Here is a 25,000-nt window from a genome sequence, read left to right on the forward strand (position 1 = left end):
TATTGGCATGAGAAAACATATGTTTACATTGCCAAAGCAGAAAGAACAATACAGCAATACAATCAAAACAAAAATTATGTACTTTGAAGGTCAGAATCTTCAATAGATCAACTTCTATGTACCAAGATCACTCGATGCAGGTATAGTGCAGGAATATACACAATGATTAGTCTTTAGGGTGGTTGTGTTCCATACAGACAATACAACATCAGGGAATCGTCTAAGTCTAAGCCAGGGAAAACAACACAGCGTTTTGCAGCTTCAATATTTTGTGAAGTTGCAAGTGTTTTTAATGAACAGTTTGGTTTCCTTCTCGAATCTGCCCTGCTTTTCATTATGGCCCACGTTCCCGGCCTGATGCCATGCTTTCAGATGTAGTTGCGAGTTGCTTTTTATTCGCCCCCTACAGGAGTGTTTAACTTGATTACCCAGTGGAGTGGGCTCAGCCTTATTGAACTGTTTAAAGACATAAGCTGGGGGAGACACACACAGACGTTTAACTCAATCCACTTCAGACCACAAGCAAAGACAACTTGGTCAAATTACCCAACATGTCTACACACATTTAAAGGAAAGTGTTAATTTGACTCTTTTAATGTGTGTACCCGGTTTGCATGTGCCACCGCTTTCCCAATTAACATAATGTAAGTCTAATTCTGTGACTCCATACAAGGCTGCTGACTGGTAGTAAAACGTGTGAGCACATCACCCCAGTCCTAGCTCTTCATTAGCTCCGCGTCCATTCTACAATTCAATATAAGATCTTGCTGATTTCTTTTCAAGGGTCTTGATTGGTCATCTATCTTATATGTTATTCACTGGCACTTGGCTCCTAGGTCTCTTAGATCTGACAACAAATTAAAAGGCAGTCACTGTAGTGGTAATGTAGCTGCCCACCCCCGCAGAGTCTGGGGGTTCAAATCCACTGTAGTGGTAAAGTAGCTGCCCACCCCCGTAGAGTCTGGGGGTTCAAATCCACTGCGGTGCATCTGGCTTTGTCGAGTGTCTACGAACACTATTGGCCCGAGTTCAAGGGAGGGAAGCTTGGCAAATGAAATGTGTGTGTGTGTGTGTGTGTGTATGTGTGTGGGGAGGAATTAATTGGCACAATGACTAAATTGGGGAGAAAAGGGGATACCTTAGATATTTGGTGTGTGTGCTCCCCTCCATCTCTGTGATTTGGGCCATATTTGTTAATCAGTAGAACTTTCATGGCCCAATATATTTTAGAAATAGAATGTACTTACTACTACTGTTTACCCATACACTTCAGGCATTATGTAATTGAACAATATATTCCTCAGTGTATAAAGTAAAATTCCCAGTGTTGATTTAACTCAGAAAGTGGCGCTAAATAATTGATATCTCCCACGTTGCATCTCCACATAATGGGGGAAAGTAAGTCTCTCCGTTTTGGGTGGAAAATAATGCTTCCACATCAAAGGACCGGAACTTAAGTGTCTACTCTTAATCATGTTGTCTTTTCTCGCCGGAATCTTCCCTGTTGTTTCCTGATTGGTCCAGTTTGTTTGTGTGTGTGTGTGTGTGTGTGTGTGTGTGTGTGTGTGTGTGTGTGTGTGTGTGTGTGTGTGTGTGTGTGTGTGTGTGTGTGTGTGTGTGTGTGTGTGTGTGTGTAGTTGTGAAAACACAGCGAAGCCTGAAACGTATCAATAACAGGGAAGTGGAAGGAGACACAGAAAGTAAAAGAAGTATCAGACAGTGAGAGAGAGAGAGAGAGAGAGAGAGAGAGAGAGGATAAATAGGAGCTCTTTGCATGTTTTCTCAGCTCTATTTATCCTCAAGAACAGAACCAGGAAGCAGACATAGACATCTCTACTGAAAAGTGTGTGCATATACATGCATCCGCACGTGAGTGTATGTGTGTGTGTGTGTGTGTGTGTGCAGTGGTCAAACTCACATGTTTGATGAAGAGTTGAGCCAGTCTCTCTGGCTCTGCCACACACTTCTCCAGCTCCCCCATGAAGTAGCTACAGTACACACGCACACAGGCATGTAACGATATATCGTAAATCAATAAAAATTCAAACTAGTGACAATTTAAATCACGATTAGATCGATCACAATTTGAATGGTGATGCAAGCAGCAGCCGTGTACTTACTCTTTGTGCCAGTCAAAGATCTGGTGAATGTTCCCGAACACGATCTTGTCTTTGCCCTTCATGTCCTCTGGAACACCCTTGGAGCTCATGCTGGCCATGTAGCCCTGCCATGGTAAAAATCACACCCATGTGAACTGAGTGGTGCAACTCCCCTCTCTCCCCCCCCCTCCTCTCTCTCTCTCTCTCTCTCTCTCTGTTTACTGGTACTCCTCATACTGGTGCTCATTAACGTCACATAGGTGAACCAACACATAGGTGAACACATTGCTGTTCCTTGGAGTGGTTGCACCACTCAAAAATATAACCATTCATGTGCTGGCCAAGTGGCCCTGCCATGGTAAAAATACAACCATTTACAATACCACACCTGGCTCTGAATGAGAATAGTAAGTATAGCCACATTGTCATAACATACTGGAGCAGTGACACTAGTTGTCGCTGAGCTATTAGTAACATTATGTTGGCAACCTATAACTCAAAAAGAGAAAAATCTGCAATAATAACACAAGGTTTGGTTCTGCGACCACAGTAGTCCAGACTGAAGCTGAATCTGGAGGAAGTGACTTATGAGGCTCTCTTCTAGAGTAAAGAAACCATTTATCCATTTACTGTCCAGACCAGACATCTCGTGAGTTCGAGATCCCCGATACCAACAGCCTTTGCTGCGTGTCACTCCTCATCTCTCTCTCCCGTTTCCGTTTCACTTAAGGACATAAAAAGCCTGTCTAGACCAGTGGTTTTCAACCCTTTTCATTTCAAGGCCCATTTATTATTCTGCATTTGAGCCACGGACCACCATTTGATGACATTTATTATTATCACATGTCGAGGGTGGTTTAATCAACAGAGAGCCAAAAGGTTCTCAAAGCCTGAAAGGTTTGAGAACCCTTGGTCTACTTTACCCATGCATCGGTACTACGATTGAGGAATATAGGCCAATGATATGCAACAAAACAGTCTATGTGTTTTGAATCAGTATTTGTTCTACCTCCACAATGAGTCCCAGGTCCGTCACGTAGTGTTTCTCCGTCTCGATTAGCTCCTTCAGTACATACCTGCAGCACAGAGAAAACAAACAGTGAACATTAGACTAAATAAAACGATACCATAACACGTACACCGAAATAAAACTTTAGCTGTTTAGCTTAGCTCTCCCTGTTGAAGGCCAACTGACTCTGCATTTACTGTATTCAATTTGCTAATGTAGCTGTGTTGGGTTATAGTTAACTGTTGTCTACATTGTATTGTGGCTGTAATTTATTATTGCATGAATGCATTATGAGAGATTTTTTCATTGGGAATCTAATAAATACTACCTACCTCATTACTGTTTTATGCTGTTCTGCTTTAAATTAACTAGAGCGTTGCCCGTTGGGCACTGGCCTGGAACGATGCAAGTTGGAAATTAATGCCCCAGCCAGTTATTACTTGCGCAAGCAGAGCGCGCAAGTAATATTTTCGCCCGGTCTCCTTCGTCGTGACAGCTGTTCCGCCATTCGAGGCTTACGCAGAAAAACATCAAATCTGTGCCTGTGTTGCTGGACCAATGATGACGAAATGACCATATTTCTTACGTCATCATTTAGAGCTAGTCATACGTATACTATATACATAATCAGTAAAAAATAAAATAGCAAATTGTGCCTGATCTGCTGGGACCAGAGTACGTGGTGTGTATGTGTATGACTAGCTCTAAATGATGACGTAAGAAATATGGTCATTTCGTCATCATTGGTCCAGCAACACAGGCACAGATTTGATGTTTTTCTGCGTAAGCCTCAAATGGCGGAACAGCTGTCACGGTTTTTGGCGCAAAGTAACCACAGTATACCGCTAATGAACTTACAACTACACACTTTATACAGTATAGAGTATAGAGTATATATGTATACATATATAGTATATGCCTATATACTATATATATATTATATATATTTCTTACGTCATCATTTAGAGCTAGTCATACGTATACTATATACATAATCAGTAAAAAATAAAATAGCAAATTGTGCCTGATCTGCTGGGACCAGAGTACGTGGTGTGTATGTGTATGACTAGCTCTAAATGATGACGTAAGAAATATGGTCATTTCGTCATCATTGGTCCAGCAACACAGGCACAGATTTGATGTTTTTCTGCGTAAGCCTCAAATGGCGGAACAGCTGTCACGGTTTTTGGCGCAAAGTAACCACAGTATACCGCTAATCATTGTCAACTTACAACTACACACTTTATACAGTATAGAGTATAGAGTATATATGTATACATATATAGTATATGCCTATATACTATATATATACTATATATATTTCTTACGTCATCATTTAGAGCTAGTCATACGTATACTATATACATAATCAGTAAAAAATAAAATAGCAAATTGTGCCTGATCTGCTGGGACCAGAGTACGTGGTGTGTATCCAGAATATATCTACAACGATAAAACAGTATTTCTTATATAGATAGAAACTTGAATCATACTTAATAATACTAGATGTTTATATGTATAAAGTAGGTAGCAAATAGTTACATCTAAACATTAATCATTTCAAACGTTCCTTCACAGAGATACTGAGATTTGACAATTTACAGCGGTCGAAAGGACTTGCGCGCTCTGCTTGCGCACTAGTTGGCCATTTATGGCCTACTAGTGTGCAACAAGCAAGTATGCACTCGACAGAGTGCAGTTCTAGTTATAAGTCTGTGTCCCCTTTATGCCCATATATGGAATTCTTTGACAGGCATGCCCAAATATGGAGTCTCTGCAGGCCAGAACATCATTGCGATGTCAGAACAGGCCATATGGAGATCTAGGGGGTAATTTGGGCCCTGTCATGGGGCGAGCGAGTTACGTGGATTACAGACGTACAGAGATTTGGTGCATTTATAGACCGTTGGAGCCTCTACAGCAATTTGGGGGTCCTTGATACAGAAAAGGTTTGAGAACCACTGCTAATACATCGATGCGATTAGCATTCCGTGACGTAACTGAAAAAAGGGGAGGAAAGCCAGAAAAGCTGGCATTACGTACACGCTCTTCTCCAAAGCGAGGCTCCTCTCCTCCTCTGTGTCTGCGGCGGCCGACCACTGGCTGGACGTGTCGTCCATCAGGACGGAGACGTTGTCCTCAGGCAGGACAGTGGTGGACTGAGTGTCCTGTGTGGGGACAGACAGTGAGGTTACATTGGTGGACTGAGTGTCCTATGTGGGGACAGACAGTGAGGTTACATTGGTGGACTAAGTGTCCTGTGGGGGGGTAAATCAGTGTCATACATGCTCTGAAGAAAACCCTGGAGACATTTAGTAATTGGGCCTCATGATCAAAATAAGAACATTATAATGGTGTGTAAAACAGAAAATCTAAAAATTTGCCATGGAGAAGACCAAGTCTTTGCCACAGACACATTTGTCTGTGTACAGACACATTGATGACCCCTGGTTATAAAACAACAGGTGGTCCGGACGGTCTCAAGTGTATATCGTGAGTGAGAGGTAAAGCGAGGCAGGGGAGAGGATGAGAGAGAGAGAGAGAGAGACAGACAGAGAGATGGTTAACTTGGAAATAATCTGTGTCGTTTTAGATAGAGCAAACTAAGTTTTTCAGAAAAAATAAATAAATAGCAGATTACAAGCTCACTTTGTGCTTGTATTCTGCTTTTAAGTAGTAGTTAATCGATTCATTGATATACAGTATAATGTTTTTTTTATAATAATCGCTAGGAAATGAATCGATAGTTGCACCACCATAAGACAGATGGAGAGAGATGAATGATATTTTCCCCAATCTGAACATTTACTTTACCACAGAGGGATGCTGCTCGCAGTCAGATGATTGTCTGAGTTGTGCGCGTGCCGCTGTGCTGTGCACACCACTACTTCAACATTCCTTGGTACTTACTACTGCCTCCCATCCTGAAAGTGGAGCGCCGTACAGTACTATAAACATAGGTAGTTCTGATCTAAACGAGGCGTAAACATGACCTCTTTTTCACACTCTTTCCTGGAACTGATGTTGTTTCCTGTGCATGTGTGCATGTGCGCACACGCACGTGTGTGTGTGTGTGTGTGTGTGTGTGTGTGTGGGCTGGGGGGGGGGGGGGGGGGGGTCCTGGTATAAACATGAAGGCATTGCACAGACCTCAAAGTCAACAGAGTACACTAGAATCAATTTTAAAGGCCGATTCATAGTTGTATTTTTGGGGTCTTTTGACAAGCGAGAAAAGACAAATGATCAACATCTTGATATTTTGTGGAAAGGGTTCACGCGACAGAGTGATCAAGCCTATTTCATCACAGCCATCTGAATTACAGCTTAAAAGCTGATTTATATTTAGTTGTGGTGTCGTGTGCCGAAAATAGCCGATCTACAAGCTCAGGGCGCGGTTCAGGGTGACGTGTTCTGACTGAGCTTGTAGATCGCGGCTACTTTCGGTACACGACACTGACGAGAAACTTACTATAAGTGAGCCTTAAAAAAATAACTCCAATGGATACACGTCGGCCCCATTCCTGTATTTGACGCCTGTTTGTCCAATCGACCTCACTCTGACAATATGGACAATCTCTCCTTTATATGGTCAACAAACGACTCACTATCTCCCTGTAAATCTCCACACACACACACACACACACACACACACACACACACACACACACACACACACACACACACACACACACACACACACACACACACACACACACACACACACACACACACACACACACACACACAGTACTCTCTTTCTATTTTTAGCCCTCCTCCTGAGTCCTGTCTGTCCGTGTTGGGACATTTCTGTTTAGCCTATTCACTCTCTGCTGACTATGTAAACCTATGGAAGCAGCCATCTGTCCTCACCTCAATGCTTCACTCAGTGTCCCAGCCAAGGAGAGCCTCTCTCTCTCTCTATCACACACACACGTACGCACGCACGCACGCACGCACGCACGCACGCACGCACGCACGCACGCACGCACGCACGCACGCACGCACGCACGCACACACACACACACACACACACACACACACACACACACACACACACTACATAATTAAACACACCAGAGCCATACGTAATCCCCTAAAGTCCCTTGGCAGACTGGTGTCTGATTGAGAAATAAATAAATAGATGGATAGAGACGAGAGAGAGCGAGGCAGACTTCATCCCCTATGTGCTGCTGTGCCCCGGTTTAATTCGTTCACCTGCTGTCTGAAAGGAGAGTTGTTGATACGTATTCTATTTTGTCAACGTGTCGAGAGTCTCTCTCTCTCTCTCTCTGTGTGTGTGTGTGTGTGTGTGTGTGTGTGTGTGTGTGTGTGTGTGTGTGTGTGTGTGTGTGTGTGTGTGTGTGTGTGTGTGTGTGTGTGTGTGTGTGTGTGTGTGTGTGTGCGTGCGCGTGCGTCTGGCAAGGGAGGGCAGAAGTGGGACAGAGTGATAAAGGGAAACAGACAAAATATTAGACAGAGAGAGAGGGGGCGGGGCTCCCCCTTGCCCCATGCAGCAGTGCTTCCAGCTTGGCTGTCGGGTCTTCCTGGCTCCCTGATCATTTCCAGATGTGACCCCCCTCCCTCCACCCCCCATGTTCCACTCCCTCTGTTGCCTCTGTTTTGTTTTCCTACCCAGAAGTCAAAGTCAAATCTGTGATTTCTTTCGATTAAAAGCCAAGACTTGTCGACAATTTCTTGAAAAGGAAAAACTGTGCGAGTCAGCGGAAAGGGAGAGCGAGGCAGAAACAGACATAGAAAGAGAGACGGAGACTATCCCCCTTTTTGAAACTAGCTCCTCGCCACTCGCCCTGCACACTTCCACTTGGTTTGAGCATAGATATATAAATAATATAGACGGCACTGGATGGAAGAGGAATCCTGGTGCCGTCTCTGTTATTCATATATCTATGCTCAAACCGAGTGGAAGTGTGTAGGGCGAGTGGCGAGGAGCTACTTTCAAAAAGGGCCAGAGAGTGAGAGAGTAAAAGTGTAGGAGAACTGGTGATAACAACTCTTGTTACGTTCTACCTCAATATACTTTACAAACATTTATAACCTTATTTTCCTGATTCTGTGAAGAAACGGTAAATGTTCTGTGTTGCTCTGTGTTTCCACAGGAAAGGCCTGCATGTCCAAACCGTTTTGGTAAACACTCCGAGGTATACAATCTGCATCCGTATGCTGTAGCATTCTAGTAGCTCCAGTTTGTTTGTCTTGCTTACATATCATTCCAAGGATTTTTTCCATCGACCGATAAACAATAAACATTCGATCAGAAAGCTGCGCTCTCTCTCTCTCTCTCTCTCTCTCTCTCTCTGTCTCTTTCTCTCTGCCGCAGTAAGTTGCCTGATCAGATTACCAGCAGCGTGAAGAGAAAGGGGAACTGGAAGTGAAGGAGAATGGAGATCATATCGTCTCTGTCGGGTGGAAACCTCATATTTTCACTTTTCAAGATTCCAATCCAAAAACGGCAAATGTAGCCGAAATGTGTCGCTTTGCATCCCCTTTCGAGCGTGCAGATCTGCTACTTTGGATGCTTTTGTGTGACGCTATAGTATGATCAAGTATAGGGGAAAGCATATGTCATTGTAGATTTTAGCATTGGGTTGGGTGTCTGCTATTTTCTTTAATAATTTTGAAAAATCTGTGTGAGACCCAGTGCAAGGACCAGACACAACACCAAATTAGTTGGAATACTCTTATACATAGCGAGAAAGACTATACTCAAGCTTTGGATTCATAGAGATACTCCTACACTGGATGATTGGTACAAGGAGGTAATGACTGTGGTTCCTCTGGAGAAACTGACTTATCTCCTCCGCGATAACATGGAAGGGTTCACAAAGGTATGGAAACCTTATCTAATGTAATCCTGGGTGCTACACGTCCTCTGCCAACCTGGGGGGCAGCGGACTGACCTCATGCTTCCTTCTATGCATGAGGAGTCCAAGCTGCTTCTTTTCACCTGACAGGGGGGAATTTCCCCGGCCAGATGTAGTGCGTGGAAGGAACACATTATTCCGACCAGTTCCTTTCCCCTCCATCAGGCGCCCCGGTTGGCCAGGGGGAGGTAGTTTAGAGACCAGGATTAATGCATGTTTTTTGTGAGGGTACCTATCCTAGGCCTATAGGGACACAGGGAGAACATGCAAACTCCACACAGAAAGGCCCTTTTGCCAACCCCGCCTCGGGTATGGGCACTGATGACGCGGAGGAGAGAAAACGCCCCCAGCGCCCACAGTGTCCGCAGCGGGTATCAAACACAGGACCTTCTAGCTGTGCGGCACTACCGACTGTGCCACTGTGCCCCGTGAAAACCAGTCTTAGATACAGTGGACCCCTCTAGACTGCGCTTCAATGTATCTTATTGAACAGTAGCGAAAAACAAAAAGACCTGGAATGTACAATCATGTCAAGAGTCAAGACTGTGTTGTACTCATTTGTCTTGTTTTTGTTGTTGTTTTTTTGTCTGTGTAATGTCTGTATTGTGGTATTTGTTGTCTTTCTATGTTGTGTTTAAAAAAACAAAATGGGTGGTTGGTTCTATATTCATTGTATTGCGATCAAACAGATGTGAAATTTCAGAGCCTCAATAAAAATACATTGAAAAATAACATCGGTGTGAGAACTACTGATTCAGAAGGCATTTGTAGTATCGTCCTCAGGTGTTAACGGGTTCACTTATGAAAAAACACAAAAAGTTAAATGGAGATAAGAGGTTTCTGGAGAGGACTCATGGTCTCTGGAGGTAGGGTAGAGGGCAATAACACAAACAACGGCCCTGAGACACCTGACCTACATAGCTTAATGTTCTCTCTCTCTCTGCCTGTCGCCTGGTCTCTCTCTCTCTCTCTCTCTCTGCCTGTCGCCTGGTCTCTCTCTCTCTCTCTCTCTCTATCTCTCTCTCTCTCTCTCTCTCTCTTGCTCTCCCTCTGCCTGTCGCCTGTACTGTCTCTTTCTTTCTCTCTCTCTTTCTTTCTTTCTTTCTTTGTTTGTTTGTTTGTTTCTCTCTCTCTCTCTTTCTTTCTCTCTCTCTCTCTCTCTCTCTCTCTCTCTCTCTCTTTCTCTCTCTCTCTCCCTCCCTCAGCCTGTCGCCTGTACTCTCTCTCTTTCTCTTAACTATGCTAGCAGTAAAAACTCTGACCTCACCCCTATCTCATTCTGTTGTCTACTGAATCAGTGCCATTAGAGGAACATTACGTCATGTGGCTGAGACTTAAAACGTAAACTACATCAGTGTTCTTGCATCCTGTCACGGACGGAGGGCACTCCACTATAAACACTGGAATCCGGAGTGATAATGTAGCCCAGAAAGGGCCTGTTTGGAGTGTTTTCACGCTTTCATTGAAAGAATAGCGAAAATAGCCAATCTACGAGCACACCTGTAGAATCACAACAGACTGTAAAGCTTGTAGATTTGCAATCTTTGAAATTATTCGTACTTTTGTGCCTAAAATAATTGAAGGCATGGGTTCATAAAATGACTGTGGTGGAATTCTGGATCAATAAGTAATGAATGAATGACTCAATAGGAGTCAGAAACAATATTCTGGGTGGTGACGGTTATGGATTATAACTTTAATGTACATGATATCATGGGGAAAATTTCCAATACCAACCAGCACAGAGATCAGACCATAGTTACACTATACTAGACAGGCGGGAACCATAACAAGACAGTCTGTACCAAAAACAATAGATATATAATATAATGCCTAAATTCCTCCTCGGAACCTAAACTCCTATAATCACAGCAGTTGTTGCTGTGGTGGTACATTTATTTAGGGCTTGCCCAGTTCTTGCCGGCTCATGTTATACAGTATATCCCTGTAGTCCTATCCAGCCACTCCCATAGTCTTATTATTCAGCTCCATAGCACGGCATCCAGAGAGTTCCCATAGCATGAGAATATGAGAGAACACATTGTGTTCTGTGTCAGTTCTCAGGAACTAGGAGTCATCATCTTTCATCGGCAGTTGCCAGCCAGCACCATTACCTCCATATCTCCAGGCATGTCCTTTTGTAACAATGTTGAATTGTGAACCATCTACCAACCACATTGATCTCCTCTCTGGTGCGTGCGTGCGTGCGAACACGCGTGCGCATAAATTGCTTGCTTGCGTGCGTCCGTGTTTGTGCATCTACGAACGCTTGCCCAGAGAGAAAGCATGCCTTCATTTTCCCTGTGTGCTTGTATTGTTTGATAGGCCACAGACATCTCTATGGGCAGTGCAGTGGCAGAGTTGAGTCATTGCTGAGAGGCCCATGGTGACACCGAGCGATGATGTCACCTCCCCGCCAGCCCGGATCCTCACTGAGGACATCATCATCACCACCACTCCTCCTCTGAGCACCGTCTGCTGGGTCAGCTGAAATGAACCAGCAGCTGAGCGTCTCCGCGGAACGTGAAGCATGATGGTCTATCGATTTTCTATAAAAAGGTGGCGTCTCACTGTCTTTGCAGCCCGACCCGCTGTGAGCTTGAATATATACGCTATTTCTGAGAACCACTGTTGTAAGCCAATGTGGGTGGCAGTGGCTCAGGGGTAGACTGACCGGATGGTCAGGTTGCCAGTTTGAACCCGGGCTCCCCCAGAGTTAGTGTGTCCTTAGAAGTGTCCTTGAGCAAGACTCTGAACCCCTAATTGCTCCCGATGTGCAGGTTGGTGCCTTGCATGGTTTCTTCCGGCATCGGTGTGTGAATGTGTGTGTGTGAATGTGTGTGTGAATGGGTGAATGTAATGCCCAATCTCTGAAAAGTGCCTTGGATAAAGGCACTATATAAATGCGCCATTTACCATTTAAACCAGCAAAAATCTAAAATGACACAGACGCTTTCCCGGGTTTTAAATGAGACAATGTCTACAGGCTGCAGTAATACTCCTAAACCCAGATTTAGGAGGTCAATAAGAACAACATTATGTCATAAGTGCCTTACCAACGTTCTCCAAACACCCCACTAGCCGACGAAAGATCAATGCTCGTGGTTTGATTTCCGCAATCTGTCAGCATCTACTTATAATAACCTGCTAAATTAAATTTTTAACACTGTGATCAAGAAAAGAACAAAACCTGAGAACAAATAACCAAGGTGTGTCTGCATGATTGCTCATCATCATATCTAGGTCAGGTGCTACGGGCTGAGATGGAACATTGGGGCGAGTCTGCTTTCATGCTTTTTTGCAACACTCCACCACCCCATTCTCCATGTTTTTGCAACACACTTTCCTACTCCACTCTCTTCCACTCCTTTCCACTCTAGTATAGAGCCTGGGGAATCCGATCAATTATGTACAGTATAAAGGTTTTACAGTAAGTGTCCGTTTTCAAACACACCATAACCATTCTCAATGGGGTGGCTCTTTGACTCGGGGACTCTCATTAACTGTCATGACAAATGATTTTTAGTGCAAGAGGCATACAGTGTGCTAGGAGAGTATGCCACGTGCAGAGTAAATCAACAGTTTTTTGTTGTTGACATTGCTGTGCTGTTCTGTATATCACAGACACTGTATAGTGTGACTGTGAACTGAACTGACCCTCACCTGTGTGTGTGTGTGTGTGTGTGTGTGTGTGTGTGTGTGTGTGTGTGTGTGTGGGAGATGAACTGACCAGGGTGTGTGTGTGTGTGTGTGTGTGTGTGGGAGGTGAACTGACCTGTGTGTGTGCCAGGGAGGTGAACTGACCTGTGTGTGTGTCAGGGAGGTGAACTGACCTGTGTGTGTGTGTGTGTGTGTGTGTGTGTGTGTGTGTGTGTGTGTGTGTGTGTGTGTGTGTGTGTGTGTGTGTGTGTGTGTGTGTGTGTGTGGGAGGTGTACTGACCTGTGTGTGCCAGGGAGTTGAACTGACCTGTGTGTGTGTGTGTGTGTGTGTGGGAGGTGAACTGACCTGTGTGTGTGTGTGTGGGAGGTGAACTGACCTGTGTGTGTGTGTGTGTGTGTGTGTGTGGGAGGTGAACTGACCTGTGTGTGTGTGTGTGGGAGGTGAACTGACCTGTGTGTGTGTGTGTGTGTGTGTGTGTGGGAGGTGAACTGACCTGTGTGTGTGTGTGTGTGTGTGTGGGAGGTGAACTGACCTGTGTGTGTGTGTGTGGGAGGTGAACTGACCTGTGTGTGTGTGTGTGTGTGTGTGTGTGTGGGAGGTGAACTGACCTGTGTGTGTGTGTGTGTGTGTGTGGGAGGTGAACTGACCTGTGTGTGTGTGTGTGGGAGGTGAACTGACCTGTGTGTGTGTGTGTGTGTGTGTGTGTGTGTGTGTGTGGGAGGTGAACTGACCTGTGTGTGTGTGTGTGTGTGTGGGAGGTGAACTGACCTGTGTGTGTGTGTGTGGGAGGTGAACTGACCTGTGTGTGTGCCAGGGAGGTGCATCCCATCAGCGAATCAGTGAGGATGTAGCTTGGGCTATGTAGCGTAGCGGGGGACAGGTCCTCTGGGCTGGCCACCAGGCCATCTTTCCACTCCTGAACACACACACACACACACACACACGCACACACACACACACAGACACACACACACACACACACACACACACACACACACACACACACACACACACACACACACACACCAACAACAACAAGCACGCACACACGCATACAACAAACAGCATTATAATACATTTTTACTGTGCAGTTTGACAACACAATGTTAGCATAATGACAAATCAGTACATCACACACACACACACACACACACACGCACGCACGCACGCACGCACACACACTCGCGCACACACACACACACACACACACACACACACACACACACACAGAGAGAGAGAGAGAAAACGCACATGGCAGCAAAATAACACAGTGTCACTCACGGTGCAAGGTGACAGTCACAGTGTGACAGATACAGTATAGTGTGGTCCTTCCTACTGGGGCTGAGCCAGTGCTGTTGCTCTTATATAAGTGCCTGGTGAGGTGACATCACCTGCTGCCACCACTCTACTCACACCTTACACTGGATATCAAAGCAGCAGTTGTGGGAAGTAACTAAGTACATTTACTTAAGCTCCACTACATCTCAGATCCAAATACTATACTTTTTGACACTTAACACTTAAGGGCTGTATTTTGCGTGTCTTAAGTACCAGGTCTTATTCCCTAACTTGAGTAAACTAAAGACCTGGAGGCGTGATCAATGCCATTTGGCTATTCTGAGTGTCCAAAGAGCATTGATCACACCTCCAGGTCTTTAGTTTACTCAAGTTAGGGAATAAGACCTGGTACTTAAGACACACAAAATACAGCCCTTATTGTGCCCAGGACGTCCCCACAAAAGATAATTTTGGCCGGGAATAGGCAAAAATTAGAACAAAAAAGTTCAAATAAAACGCCAAATTCTGCATCGTCCCCTCCCCACCCTCATCCCCCCACCTTCAGATACCCTGTGACACCCCTGCCGGTAGGAGGCCCAGGACGTCTGCGGTCGTTAATAGGCAACAGCCTTGCTCAGATCTCCCGGACATGTTTTGCGAACACGCACAGCCATTTACTTCCTTGTTTACGGGTTGACAACACTTGCTATTCTCTCTAAATCTACGGCGCTCTCCGTGGTTTTAATCAGATCCTAATCCTAATTTCTGACTTAACCAAGTATCTCGTTTGGAATATTAACGCTTCTAAAGAGACTTCAGACTTATTAGCGCAAGGTAGTAATGGAACATTATACCTCTCGGTTTTGGGGGGAAATGGAAGACGGGGCTTTTCAGAATAAAATCTGCCACATCTGAGGGGCACTCTAGCGCCTTTATTTTGAAAAGGTCTGAAAAGTGTAAAGACAAAGCATACATAAAACAACTATGCCCTATGTTATACACAACGTTGTGATTATTTAACTTAAGTGCTTCTTCCACCATACAGTTGTAGCTACTACTAAAGCACCCTGCAGGCTGCAGCGTAAACACACACCGCATTTGGGACAACGTCTTGTAGTTTATATTGACAGTAAATCGTTGCTGTCAGGCAGAAACCTCTTATCTCCGTAATAAAAAACATAAATTAACACCCTACTTGATCATACCACAGAATCACACAAAATAATCAAAAGTAGCAGATCCGCAAGCTCGAAACACGGCGCGGAGGTTTCAGCTGCTTTTGTTATTTGTTTTATTTGAATCCTGAAAAGGTAACAGTTTTGGACATAATGAGGTTTCCACCCGACAGAGACTGTATCATAAGACTAATCCCTTTGTGTATTTACTTCAGAACCAGTTCAACACAACAATGACCTTTAGAATAGATAATGGCACAGTGTCAGTGTGGGAAAAAAACACCATCGACGCTCCGGTTGACTTACGAGGAGGTCTGTGTCAAAGTAAGATTATCTTACCTATAGTACTAATGCATGTGACCATTATCATAACAATAATAACGATTATGATAACGATTATTGCATTGGATTCATTAGGAATGCGATTACAATTCATTATCTCGAAGCGCAACACATAAATATGTAAAGAGAGGTTTAAAAACAACTTCAATAATACAGTACAGTATGAGAGTGTGTGTGTGCGTGCGTGTGTCGCCTGATTCAACAGAGTAAAAGAGGAGGCCAACACACAGCAGACGTCTTATTATTACAAGGTGTTGGTACTGGCAGCCTGATCCCATGAAGACAAGGACGCCGCGCTCCAATTAGATTATTTTAATTAACAAGGCTTCGACAAGCTGTCTTCATCAGGGTATCACCCCTGATGAAGACAGCTTGTCGAAGCCTTGGTCGTTAAAAGAACGAGATAAAACGGAGCTACACTGAGGGTTTATTTTCCTCTGGATTTAACCACATGAACCCTATAACATCCTTATTCTGCAGGACAATTAACATTCAGCCAAAACAGCAGATCTTCAAGCTCACAACGATAATAATCGATACTAATCTGAATCTGCAAAGCATCTAGTAAACTAAAGAAGTCAAAAAGAATTGTGTGAAGTAAAAGGTACCTCTGAGATGTAGTGGATAAGTATGAGGTACTGTATTATTTCGTTGTTTCTCCTCATAGTTTTAGTCTCTCACCAGTTCTCTGTGTGTGACGGCGGGCAGGATGGTGAGGGTCTCGTCGGGCCCAAACGGGTTGCCCAGGTCCTGGCTGTGGCTCCGAGTCCGTGGCGGTGGGAGAGGCGGGGGGAGGGCCTTCCCCTCCAGCTTGCGGACCTGCCGCTCGGCCTTATTGGCGCTGGTGCCGCCGCTGGCGCTCAGCTTGCGGACCGGGTTGGTCAGCCACTTCTTCAGGGTGCTCACGGAGCGCCGGGAGCCCGGGGAGCTGGGGGCGGAGCTCCCCGACGCCCCCTGGGGCGGCAAGGACGCCACGGAGGTGGAGATGCTGCCCTCGCTGCCCGCCGCCGAGTACGAGTCTGAGGAGAGAGAGAGAGGAATGCTGTTAAGACCTGAGGTCCATTCTAAATCATTACTTCTCAAACTCAGTATTTTCGCCATGTACCTTCCACCTGAAATGTTTTGCGACAGGGACCATCCAGATTAAGAGAATGACTTTCTCTATTGTTTACCTCATTTAGTATTCCAGGATCTATATGAATATGTTTGATCCTCCAGAATTTGGGTAATGCAACAAGCATACACACAGAATATCTGAAAAGAAACACCCAAACCCACCATGACGAAAACATAAGCTATTCAGATCAGCGTTCACGGGAACCACGTTGTGTCAGGGACGGAGACGCGATAGTTTGTTTTTTATCACTCATCATCCTTGCATCCTTCCTCATTTAGTGAGGCTCTGGTTGGCGTTCGGCATGCGACATCGCAGTCTGTCACGAGTTGCGTGCCCTGCTGCTGCGTCAAACCCATATTCAGTGAGTGCAAGTCTAAAGACCAGCTTTAGAATGTATTAATATTAATTAATTCATGAATTAATTAATATTTCGTCTCTGTTGGGTGGAATGCAAAACCAGCGCCGTGCACAGATAGACACGTGGTAGTGCTAGAGCACCGGGCCTTTTGCCCTCTGGACAGCAATGTGCCCTTTTGAAAGTTCGTTTTTTTGTGCAGTTTGTTCATTTTATTTTTGTTTTGTACAGTATGTGGGCCGTGGCCCATGGTGACATTGCTCAATTCTGGATTAAAAGCTTCTAATATATTATTTATGCTCCAAAATCTATAAATCTCCCATATTATTAAGGCAGTCGGTGGTTCCAGACGTCGCACAAGATGCCCTTTTTTCACTTGCCCCTCAAAATGTCACTGTCACGCCACTGTCCAAAACAAAAATAGCAACTACTGTACTTCTCTGCCCAGACAGCAAACGGTCTGCATGGGCCTCCAGAATCACCAGAGGTGAGAACCACTGAGTGTTTTCGGGGTGGTCTGAGGAGGGATGGGGAGGGGTGAGGGTGGGGGCGGAGGGGAGGGGTTGCAGGAAAGAGACACGTCAACACGTCCAGGGGGATGAGAAGCAGAGGGAAATCAAAATAAAGAACCCAAGGAATAAAAATAGGCTTCTTTTCCTCAAACACAGCTGTGCAGCTGTGAAGCACACCCATAAAAGACTGCATTGTTCCCATTTTCCCAGAGTTCAAATTAGTCCAGCCTACAACTCCCCCCATTACCCCGATATTTTATATTCCGATATATACTGTATAAAATATATATACATATATACATACACAGTATATGAAAGGACATGGTGGGACCTCCACGCCACATGGAGGCAGTGCATACGACCAAAGGTCAGGCTGGCCCACCGACTGTTGGATATCGCGTGACTGCCGGCCTCTGAAAATACCGTCCCGTCCCCCCCGACCCCATCCCCCACCCCTTCGACCGATCTGGAACGATCCTCCTGCGGTGATGTCATGAGGAACATGGGAAGAAAGGGGGTGGGGCGGGGGGACGCTGGGACAGGAAGTGCAAACGTAATCCTGTCCAGAGAGGAGGGGAACATCTTTGCTTGGGTCTGTTTGTTTTTTCTGTCTCATCCTCCTTTTCCCGTCCCTCCCCCCCTCCCATCTCCCCCCAGCCTCTCGCCTTTCCTTCTTCTGACTTCCTCAAGGCCCCTCCCCTCCCGAGATAGTGTCTCTTCCTCTTTGAGATGTGCGAGCCTCCGGGGGTCTTTAATGTATTGTGTGTGGACACAGTTCAGGTCTGCTTCCCATCCATCTTGCTCTGCCCCGGGTTCGACCTCTGACCCCTGTTTGCCACTCTCCTACGGACGGAGGAACATTCTCTCCCGCTGAGCTCGCCTCTCTGCAGCTCACTATGCGTCGCGGAGTCTCGTACGATCGGGGCTATTTTCAGCGTGAGCCTTCTATCCCCCCCGCAATAACAGAAACTAGGTATAGAGCCCTGAGGGACTCCGGGTGCCCCAGACGGCCTGGGAAAGGAAAACAAGAGCAGCCCAAGCTGTAACCATGATCACTGAGTCGACACGGGTTCATGATAAAATACCCAGCCTGATCGCACAGAAATGTACGGAATTGCAATTCCGTACATACACGACTAGAAAACCCCAAAATCCGTACATATGACACTTAACTACTGTTTTGACCGCGATGGAGGCGTGGCTTTCACTAGTACGGAAGTGCTATTATATATATATATATATACATTATTTACTATTATTATTATTAATAATAATAATAATAATAATTATTATTTACTATTCTGTCCATATCGGGTAACAACTTGGACGGGGCTGAGTCGGCTCTACCGAACTTCACAACGCTCGACACGGCAACTGGCGGCCATGACAGGCTCGGTGGTGTCTCCTCTCCCGTGGCTCTGGTTCGGTGGAGACGGCGCCCCTCCGTCAGGATTTCAGTGTCATATGTACGGATTTTGGGGTTTTCTAGTCGTGTATGTACAGAATTGCAATTCCGTATCCACGTATTTTTGTGAGATCGGGTTGAAATACCACAATTATTTTCTACTCAGTCTGTGGGGAGGGCTGTGGGCAGTTCAGAAACCCGTCCAGCAGTTAGGCAGGTTTTTTCTTAAACAAGATTTTAAAACAAAGATTATGAGGTATGAAATGCAATATAATGCTTATAACTGTAACTGTGTACTGTACACAGTTAAGCAAATATGTCCGTATGGGTCCAACTGGTTACAAATGTAGGCCTATAAATGAACCCTGACGGTGTATGGGACTATGGGTCAACATAGGAGGACCGCTGCTCTTTCCATGCAACACTTTCACAACAAGTCTCTGTTCCATTAGCAAATTGGTTGTGTATTTGTATGGGATGATTTACAACATTATGACAAATTAAAATAATAAATCACAGCAGTGTCTGAGAACGCTCGGCTGACCAATGCTTAATATTAGTGATGATAGTTTGTCATACGACAGAGATTATTAATTAAGCCTTATATGCTCTGACTGTCGTCACAGTACAATGCATCTGCCATGCATTGTGAGCGCGTATAGATCGGCTATATTCTGACTCGCCACACGACAACGCATGAATAAAAACGGCGTTAAAAAGCTGCACTGAAATGAAGCGTACTTGGGGCCATTTTGCGAGCACTGTGCCAACATCCAAAAGGCAAAGGCACAGCCAGCATAAACCCACAACACCCCCGCAATGCCCCCCTCTACCCCTGCAACACAAAGTGATTGGACAATTTTCATACTTTCAGTTTGAATTAATTTCTCTTTGGGGCATAATGAGAGCCAGTGTTCCGCAATGTGTCCGCTGCTCTCCATATACAAAAAGCCCTCCTCAGTCATGGTGGTGGGGGTCAGAGAAACAAGCGGCCAGTTCTACAAGAAGAAAAACACGCCTAAAAGAAGCAACAAGGCTCACAACATGAGTACATAATGGCAAACTGTGGAATGGATTTGAAACAATTTAAATGCACGAATCTTGTATGCAGGTTTCCTGGCACGAATCAGTCTGCGGACAGATACACATTAATGTGGATGCCCTTGACGTGACACTGGTTTAAACAACATTAGGAAGCACTTTGGAAACAAAAGCTCCCCAAAAAACACAATTCGCCACTACCAATTTTTACAGGCGACTTAGCCTGGCCTAGCCAGCCTGCTTTCTGGTCTAGAGGGGCAGGCGCGCAATTAAGGAGCAACCGCTGGAGAATATAGGTTCACCGATCGGAGCCCAGGAATTGTGTATCTGTGTGTGTGTGTGCGTGCGTGCATGTGTGTGTGTGTGCATGTATGCGTGCGTCTTGGTTTGGCTATTGCCCCATCCTGCAGCCCCCCCCCCCCCCTTCCACATGAAAGACTGGATAATGGTAAGGAGATCTGAGGAGGGCAGGATTTCTTTCTTTCTGTCTTTCTTTCTTTCTCAGAGGGAGAAGAGAGAACAGAGGAGTTCTGGGGTACGAAAAAAATATTTCTTGAGGGGAATGGAAGGAAGCTTTGCACAAACAAATGGTTTGGTTGGTAGACAAAGAGACGACACTAACACAAACCCATGGTTCAAAGGTAGAGCTTGGCAACACATTATTTGAGCCTTGTTTTCAAAGGAGAATTTCTTAAGTACTTAAACCACCTTATACTTAGTTGACCGGAGGAGTTCCCCAGGGGTCCGTACTAGGCCCTCTCCTGTTTTGTTCTGTATCTTAACCACCTAAACCCCATTCAACGCCATTGAACGGAGTCCCTCAGGTCACTATGCCAGTGTTTTTTAGTTTTCGCTGTACATAAAATATCTTTGCTGAAAATAGCCGATTGTTATTTGTCCCAAGGTGACTGCAAAATATTGGTGCTATTTGTTTAAAAAGGCTTTAAACGTGTATAACGATACAATGTGACAGCTCTGTTTACACAATGATGTATATGGCGGTACTTTCCCCATTTTCAACAGTTTTTATTATATTTTTACACTTCAAAGCTCCTTTGAATTGAATTCGACAAGCTCAACATTTCACATATAATGGCTATTTTCTGCAAAGGCTTGTCCCAGTATATGGATGCTGGGGTTCATGTGTTTAAAAAGAATGTGTGCCGTCCGATCAACAAGCTCACAACAACGTATCTCATTGCATATACCACCGTCTGGCTGGCATCTAAAGATTCCAGAGGACTGCAACGCAAGACAAAACAAGAGAGGAAGTGTGTGTGATGATGTGCAGAATCCAAAAGCAGTTCCATATACGCTTCAGAGAGAGAGAGTCATGTTTCCCAAGGATTCTCAAGAGGTCGGAGGTTCAGCCAGACAGGTCAGTGGTTCAAAGGTCAAAGTACACACAGACACAGCCAGTAACACCATCGCTAACCATCTCCAGACCTTTAGCTGAGCCACTTTATCAAGGCGTGTGTGTGTGTGTGTGTGTGTGTGTGTGTGTGTGTGTGTGTTTGCGTGCGCGCACGCTCGTGTGTGTGTGAGGGGATCAAGAAGGAAGAAAGACAGATTTTTTACCTCTCGTTGCCGTCGGGCAGAAACCTCTTATCTCCATAGTGAATCTTTTGGTACTTTTACGTAAATGAACGCTACTTGATCAGACTAGAGCGTCGCACAAAAGTATAGCAGATCTGCCGGCTCCAAACGCAGCTCGAAACTCAGCGCTTTCTCTACTCTTGCATTTGAATCCTGAAAAGTAAGACCAGTGGTTCCCGAACTTTTTAGCCCAAAGGAGAGATTAGACATTGAGCTTGTAGATCGGCTGTATTCACTACTTTTTAAATTGTATAGACGAAAAACTGTTTAAGTCCACACTAATTATGCATAATTAGTGTGATGGTGGATAAGGGGTCATGATTTTTTTATTGAAATTACTGGGAAAGAAATCATTGACATTTTTTGAGAATGTTTTTTGAAAATGTTTTGAAATAATCACAATAAAAATGTAATAATAAATAATAAAATTGTATCTACGAATGAATCTGAATGTGTGCGTTAGAATCATAACGTTTGCTTTCTCAGGTGTATATACTGTACATTTCATGCTGTCACAGAGATTGTCACACATCTGCATCTGTCACCATGGCAACTAGCGTCCGTCTGCAGTCTCCCCGTTACCCTGCACTGTGCATACAGGTCTGTTTGCTCATTGGGCTTTGGAGATCATTATTAAATGGCTGAAATGTATATAGGGCTTAAGTGGTTTTAATGTATAGGTAGAAAGGGAGTCTACCAACGCGCCTCAAGCCTGAAACGGCTGATCCGGTGCTTCACAGGTGCAGGGACATCAAAGTTGCATAAGGAGAAGAGACTGGAGCAGCACGGACATTTAGAGCCTTTTATTTAGGTGCTGAGTATACAAAACGATAAAAAAATCGTTTTGTATACTCAGCACCTAAATAAAAGGCTCTAAATGTCCGTGCTGCTCCAGTCTCTTCTCCTTATGGTTTTAATGTATGTTTTGTAATAATAATCAAAATCTACAAAGTAACTAGTACCTAAAGTTTTAAAATATATGTAGTGGAGTAAAAGTACAATATTTTCCTCTGAGATGTAGTGGAGTAGAAGTAAAAGTATTGGAAATCGGAAACATTCAAGTAAAGCACAAATACCTCCAAATCCTACTTAAGTACAATATTAAGTAAATGTACTTAATTACTTTCCACCACTGCTATTGTTGCAAAAGACCTTGTACCATCCAATACAGCCAGGGACATCATATCCATAATAGCTCCACTTACTGCACAGAGGATGAGGATCCCCAGTCTCCACACAATGGAACATAGCAGTGCAGGTTGTTAACCACTCAAAGCCTCTAGACTACCCCTGGTCCACGTTGTTCAGCCCAATGACCCCCAGCTGAAAGAGAGATGAAGCAAGGACCCCGCCACCACTTTGTATAAAATAGTGTTGCAGATTCAATCTCTCCATAGCTTTCGTAGACAGCGTCATACTGTAGATTGATGTTTGAGAGCACTGTCATCATCAGAGTAATGTTTTTGTGAGGGTACAGGTACCCTAGGGGACACTCCACACAGAAAGGCCTTTTCGCCAACTCACCCACCTCTGGTATGGGCGCTGATGAGGAGAGCACACGCCCCCCGGCGCACAAAAACGTCCCCAGCAGGAATCAAACCCGGGACCTTCTAGCTGTGAGGCGACAGCGCTACAGACTGACATGCCGCCCCAAAACTCTATATCCTATCACACAAAGATTTGGCGTACCCCTGTAGTAATTCTTGAGGACCCTCTAGGTGTCCCGGACCACCTGTTGAAGACCCCTGCTCTAGACTTAGTAAACTGGACCTGAGTAACGTGGACCGCTAAAATAGTTTTACATTTCTGTCACGATCTTCGTGGTTTAAAAACAACATCAGATATTCAGCTCTTTTATCAAGAAGTCCAAACACCCAACTTCTTCTTAAGAAACCTAAAGGATTTCATCCACAACAGCAATATGTTTCATGGCTTTTTTTAACGAGCCATAGAGTGTCTTAACCTATTTATGACGAAACAATGACGTTAACTGAAGGTCGCTTGAAAGAACAGTGAAGCCACATACAGTATTGTCTCTGTCGGGTGAAAAACGCATATTGTCCAAAACGAACTGTTACATTTCAGGTTCAAATTCAAATTGTCAAAAGTAGCAGATCTACAAGCTTAGTTTCGGAGCTTGCGCTAATTGTGATGCTTTTGTGCGGCGCTGCAGTATGATCAAGTAGACTCTACTTGATCATACTGCAGTAGAGCGTTGATTTGCAAAGACACACAGAGAGTTACAATGTGGAGATAGGAGGTTTCTGCCCAACGGCAGCAACGATATATAACATGCATGAGAGAGTGCTTCTCTCAGGCCCTCGCTGTTATTATTGAAGACCTCCCAAGGTCTCCCAGCCCTCAAAGACTTCTTTCTCCCCGCTCCCACCAAAGCGTATGCTATCATTAAAGTGCCTTTAAATGTTCAATGAGCACGTTTCAAGAACAGCTTCGTTCCAAGTGCTGTGCGCATCTAAAAAAAATTAAAGAAATAACCCACAATTCATGCTGCTCGAGTGGATTACTAATACAGAATTATTGTTTTTCCAGTCATCTTTCATGTGTTGCATGTTTTTATATATACCTCACAAGTCCGAAATAGCAAAAGCAGCAGATCTACAGTACAAGATCAAAACCCATCGTTTCGCGTCGCGTTTTGAGCTTACAGATCTGCTACTTTTGAATTGATGCTTTTGTATGACACTGTATAGTAAGATCAAGTAGGGCATTAATTTACAGAAAAACACAAAAGAGCACAAAATGTAAAAACATGAAGATAAGAGGTTTCTGAACTACAGCAACGATATGTTTTCTTTAGCTTTGTGCTTTTTCATTCCAATGCGGGTGACCACAACACTCTCTCTCTCTCTTTCTCTCTCTCAAGGGGCTTTATCGGCAAGAGATAAAACATTGCTGAAGCAAAAGTGGAACAATGCAATCAAAACAAAATGTATGTACAATTGTACTCTCTGTTGTGGGCATTGTGGATGGACGTCATGCACTAATATAAATGTGAGCCTGTCTGAAGAAGAAGAAGAAGTTTGGTCCAGTTTCCACTGTATTGATCAGCTGATAAGTGAGAGCTGCTGAGCCAACACAAATCAAGCTAAAAGCGTTTGGCTGTAATGGAGCAAACTTGTTCACACAACAGTCCTCCCCCCTTTCCGTCCAGAGCTATATCGCAATGCTCAGTCAGGCCTCACGAGATCAAAGGCACTTTAGGCTCCGCTGGACTTGGCACCAACACACACACACACACACACACACACACACACACACACACACACACACACACACTTGCTTGCGCATGCATGCAGTGCACACATCGCACGCACTCAGACACACTCACAATGACACACGCGATGTAGGTCAGTTGGCTGTATTGGTCAGTATTGGCAGGCAATCACTATGCAGTGCGTTCTCAAACTTTTTCATGTCAAGGACCCCCATCTAAAACAAGATGCAAACATTTTCATGATATTTCAAAAAATAGTAGATGTACAAGCTCTGAGCTTGTAGAATCCTATG

At 44.6% G+C, this 25,000-nt stretch overlaps 1 protein-coding gene across 4 annotated transcripts in view; it reads right to left on the reverse strand.

Annotated features, from left to right (window-relative positions):
* The window catches only part of arhgef25a (Rho guanine nucleotide exchange factor (GEF) 25a), a 92,854-nt gene that overhangs the window by 13,484 nt on the left and 54,370 nt on the right, over positions 1–25,000 (reverse strand). For all 4 annotated transcript variants that reach the window (XM_083770025.1, XM_083770023.1, XM_083770024.1 and 1 more), the window contains 6 exons: positions 16,128–16,465; positions 13,451–13,567; positions 5,152–5,276; positions 3,109–3,175; positions 2,121–2,224; positions 1,919–1,988 (listed from right to left, as the gene is read on the reverse strand). In XM_083770025.1, coding sequence (XP_083626151.1) covers positions 1,919–1,988; positions 2,121–2,224; positions 3,109–3,175; positions 5,152–5,276; positions 13,451–13,567; positions 16,128–16,465 — 821 coding nt within the window. The remainder of the gene's footprint in view (positions 1–1,918; positions 1,989–2,120; positions 2,225–3,108; positions 3,176–5,151; positions 5,277–13,450; positions 13,568–16,127; positions 16,466–25,000) is intronic.

This window comes from Protomyctophum parallelum, assembly GCF_964188405.1.
Source record: "Protomyctophum parallelum genome assembly, chromosome: 7".
In the NCBI taxonomy this organism is placed as follows: Eukaryota; Metazoa; Chordata; class Actinopteri; order Myctophiformes; family Myctophidae; genus Protomyctophum; species Protomyctophum parallelum.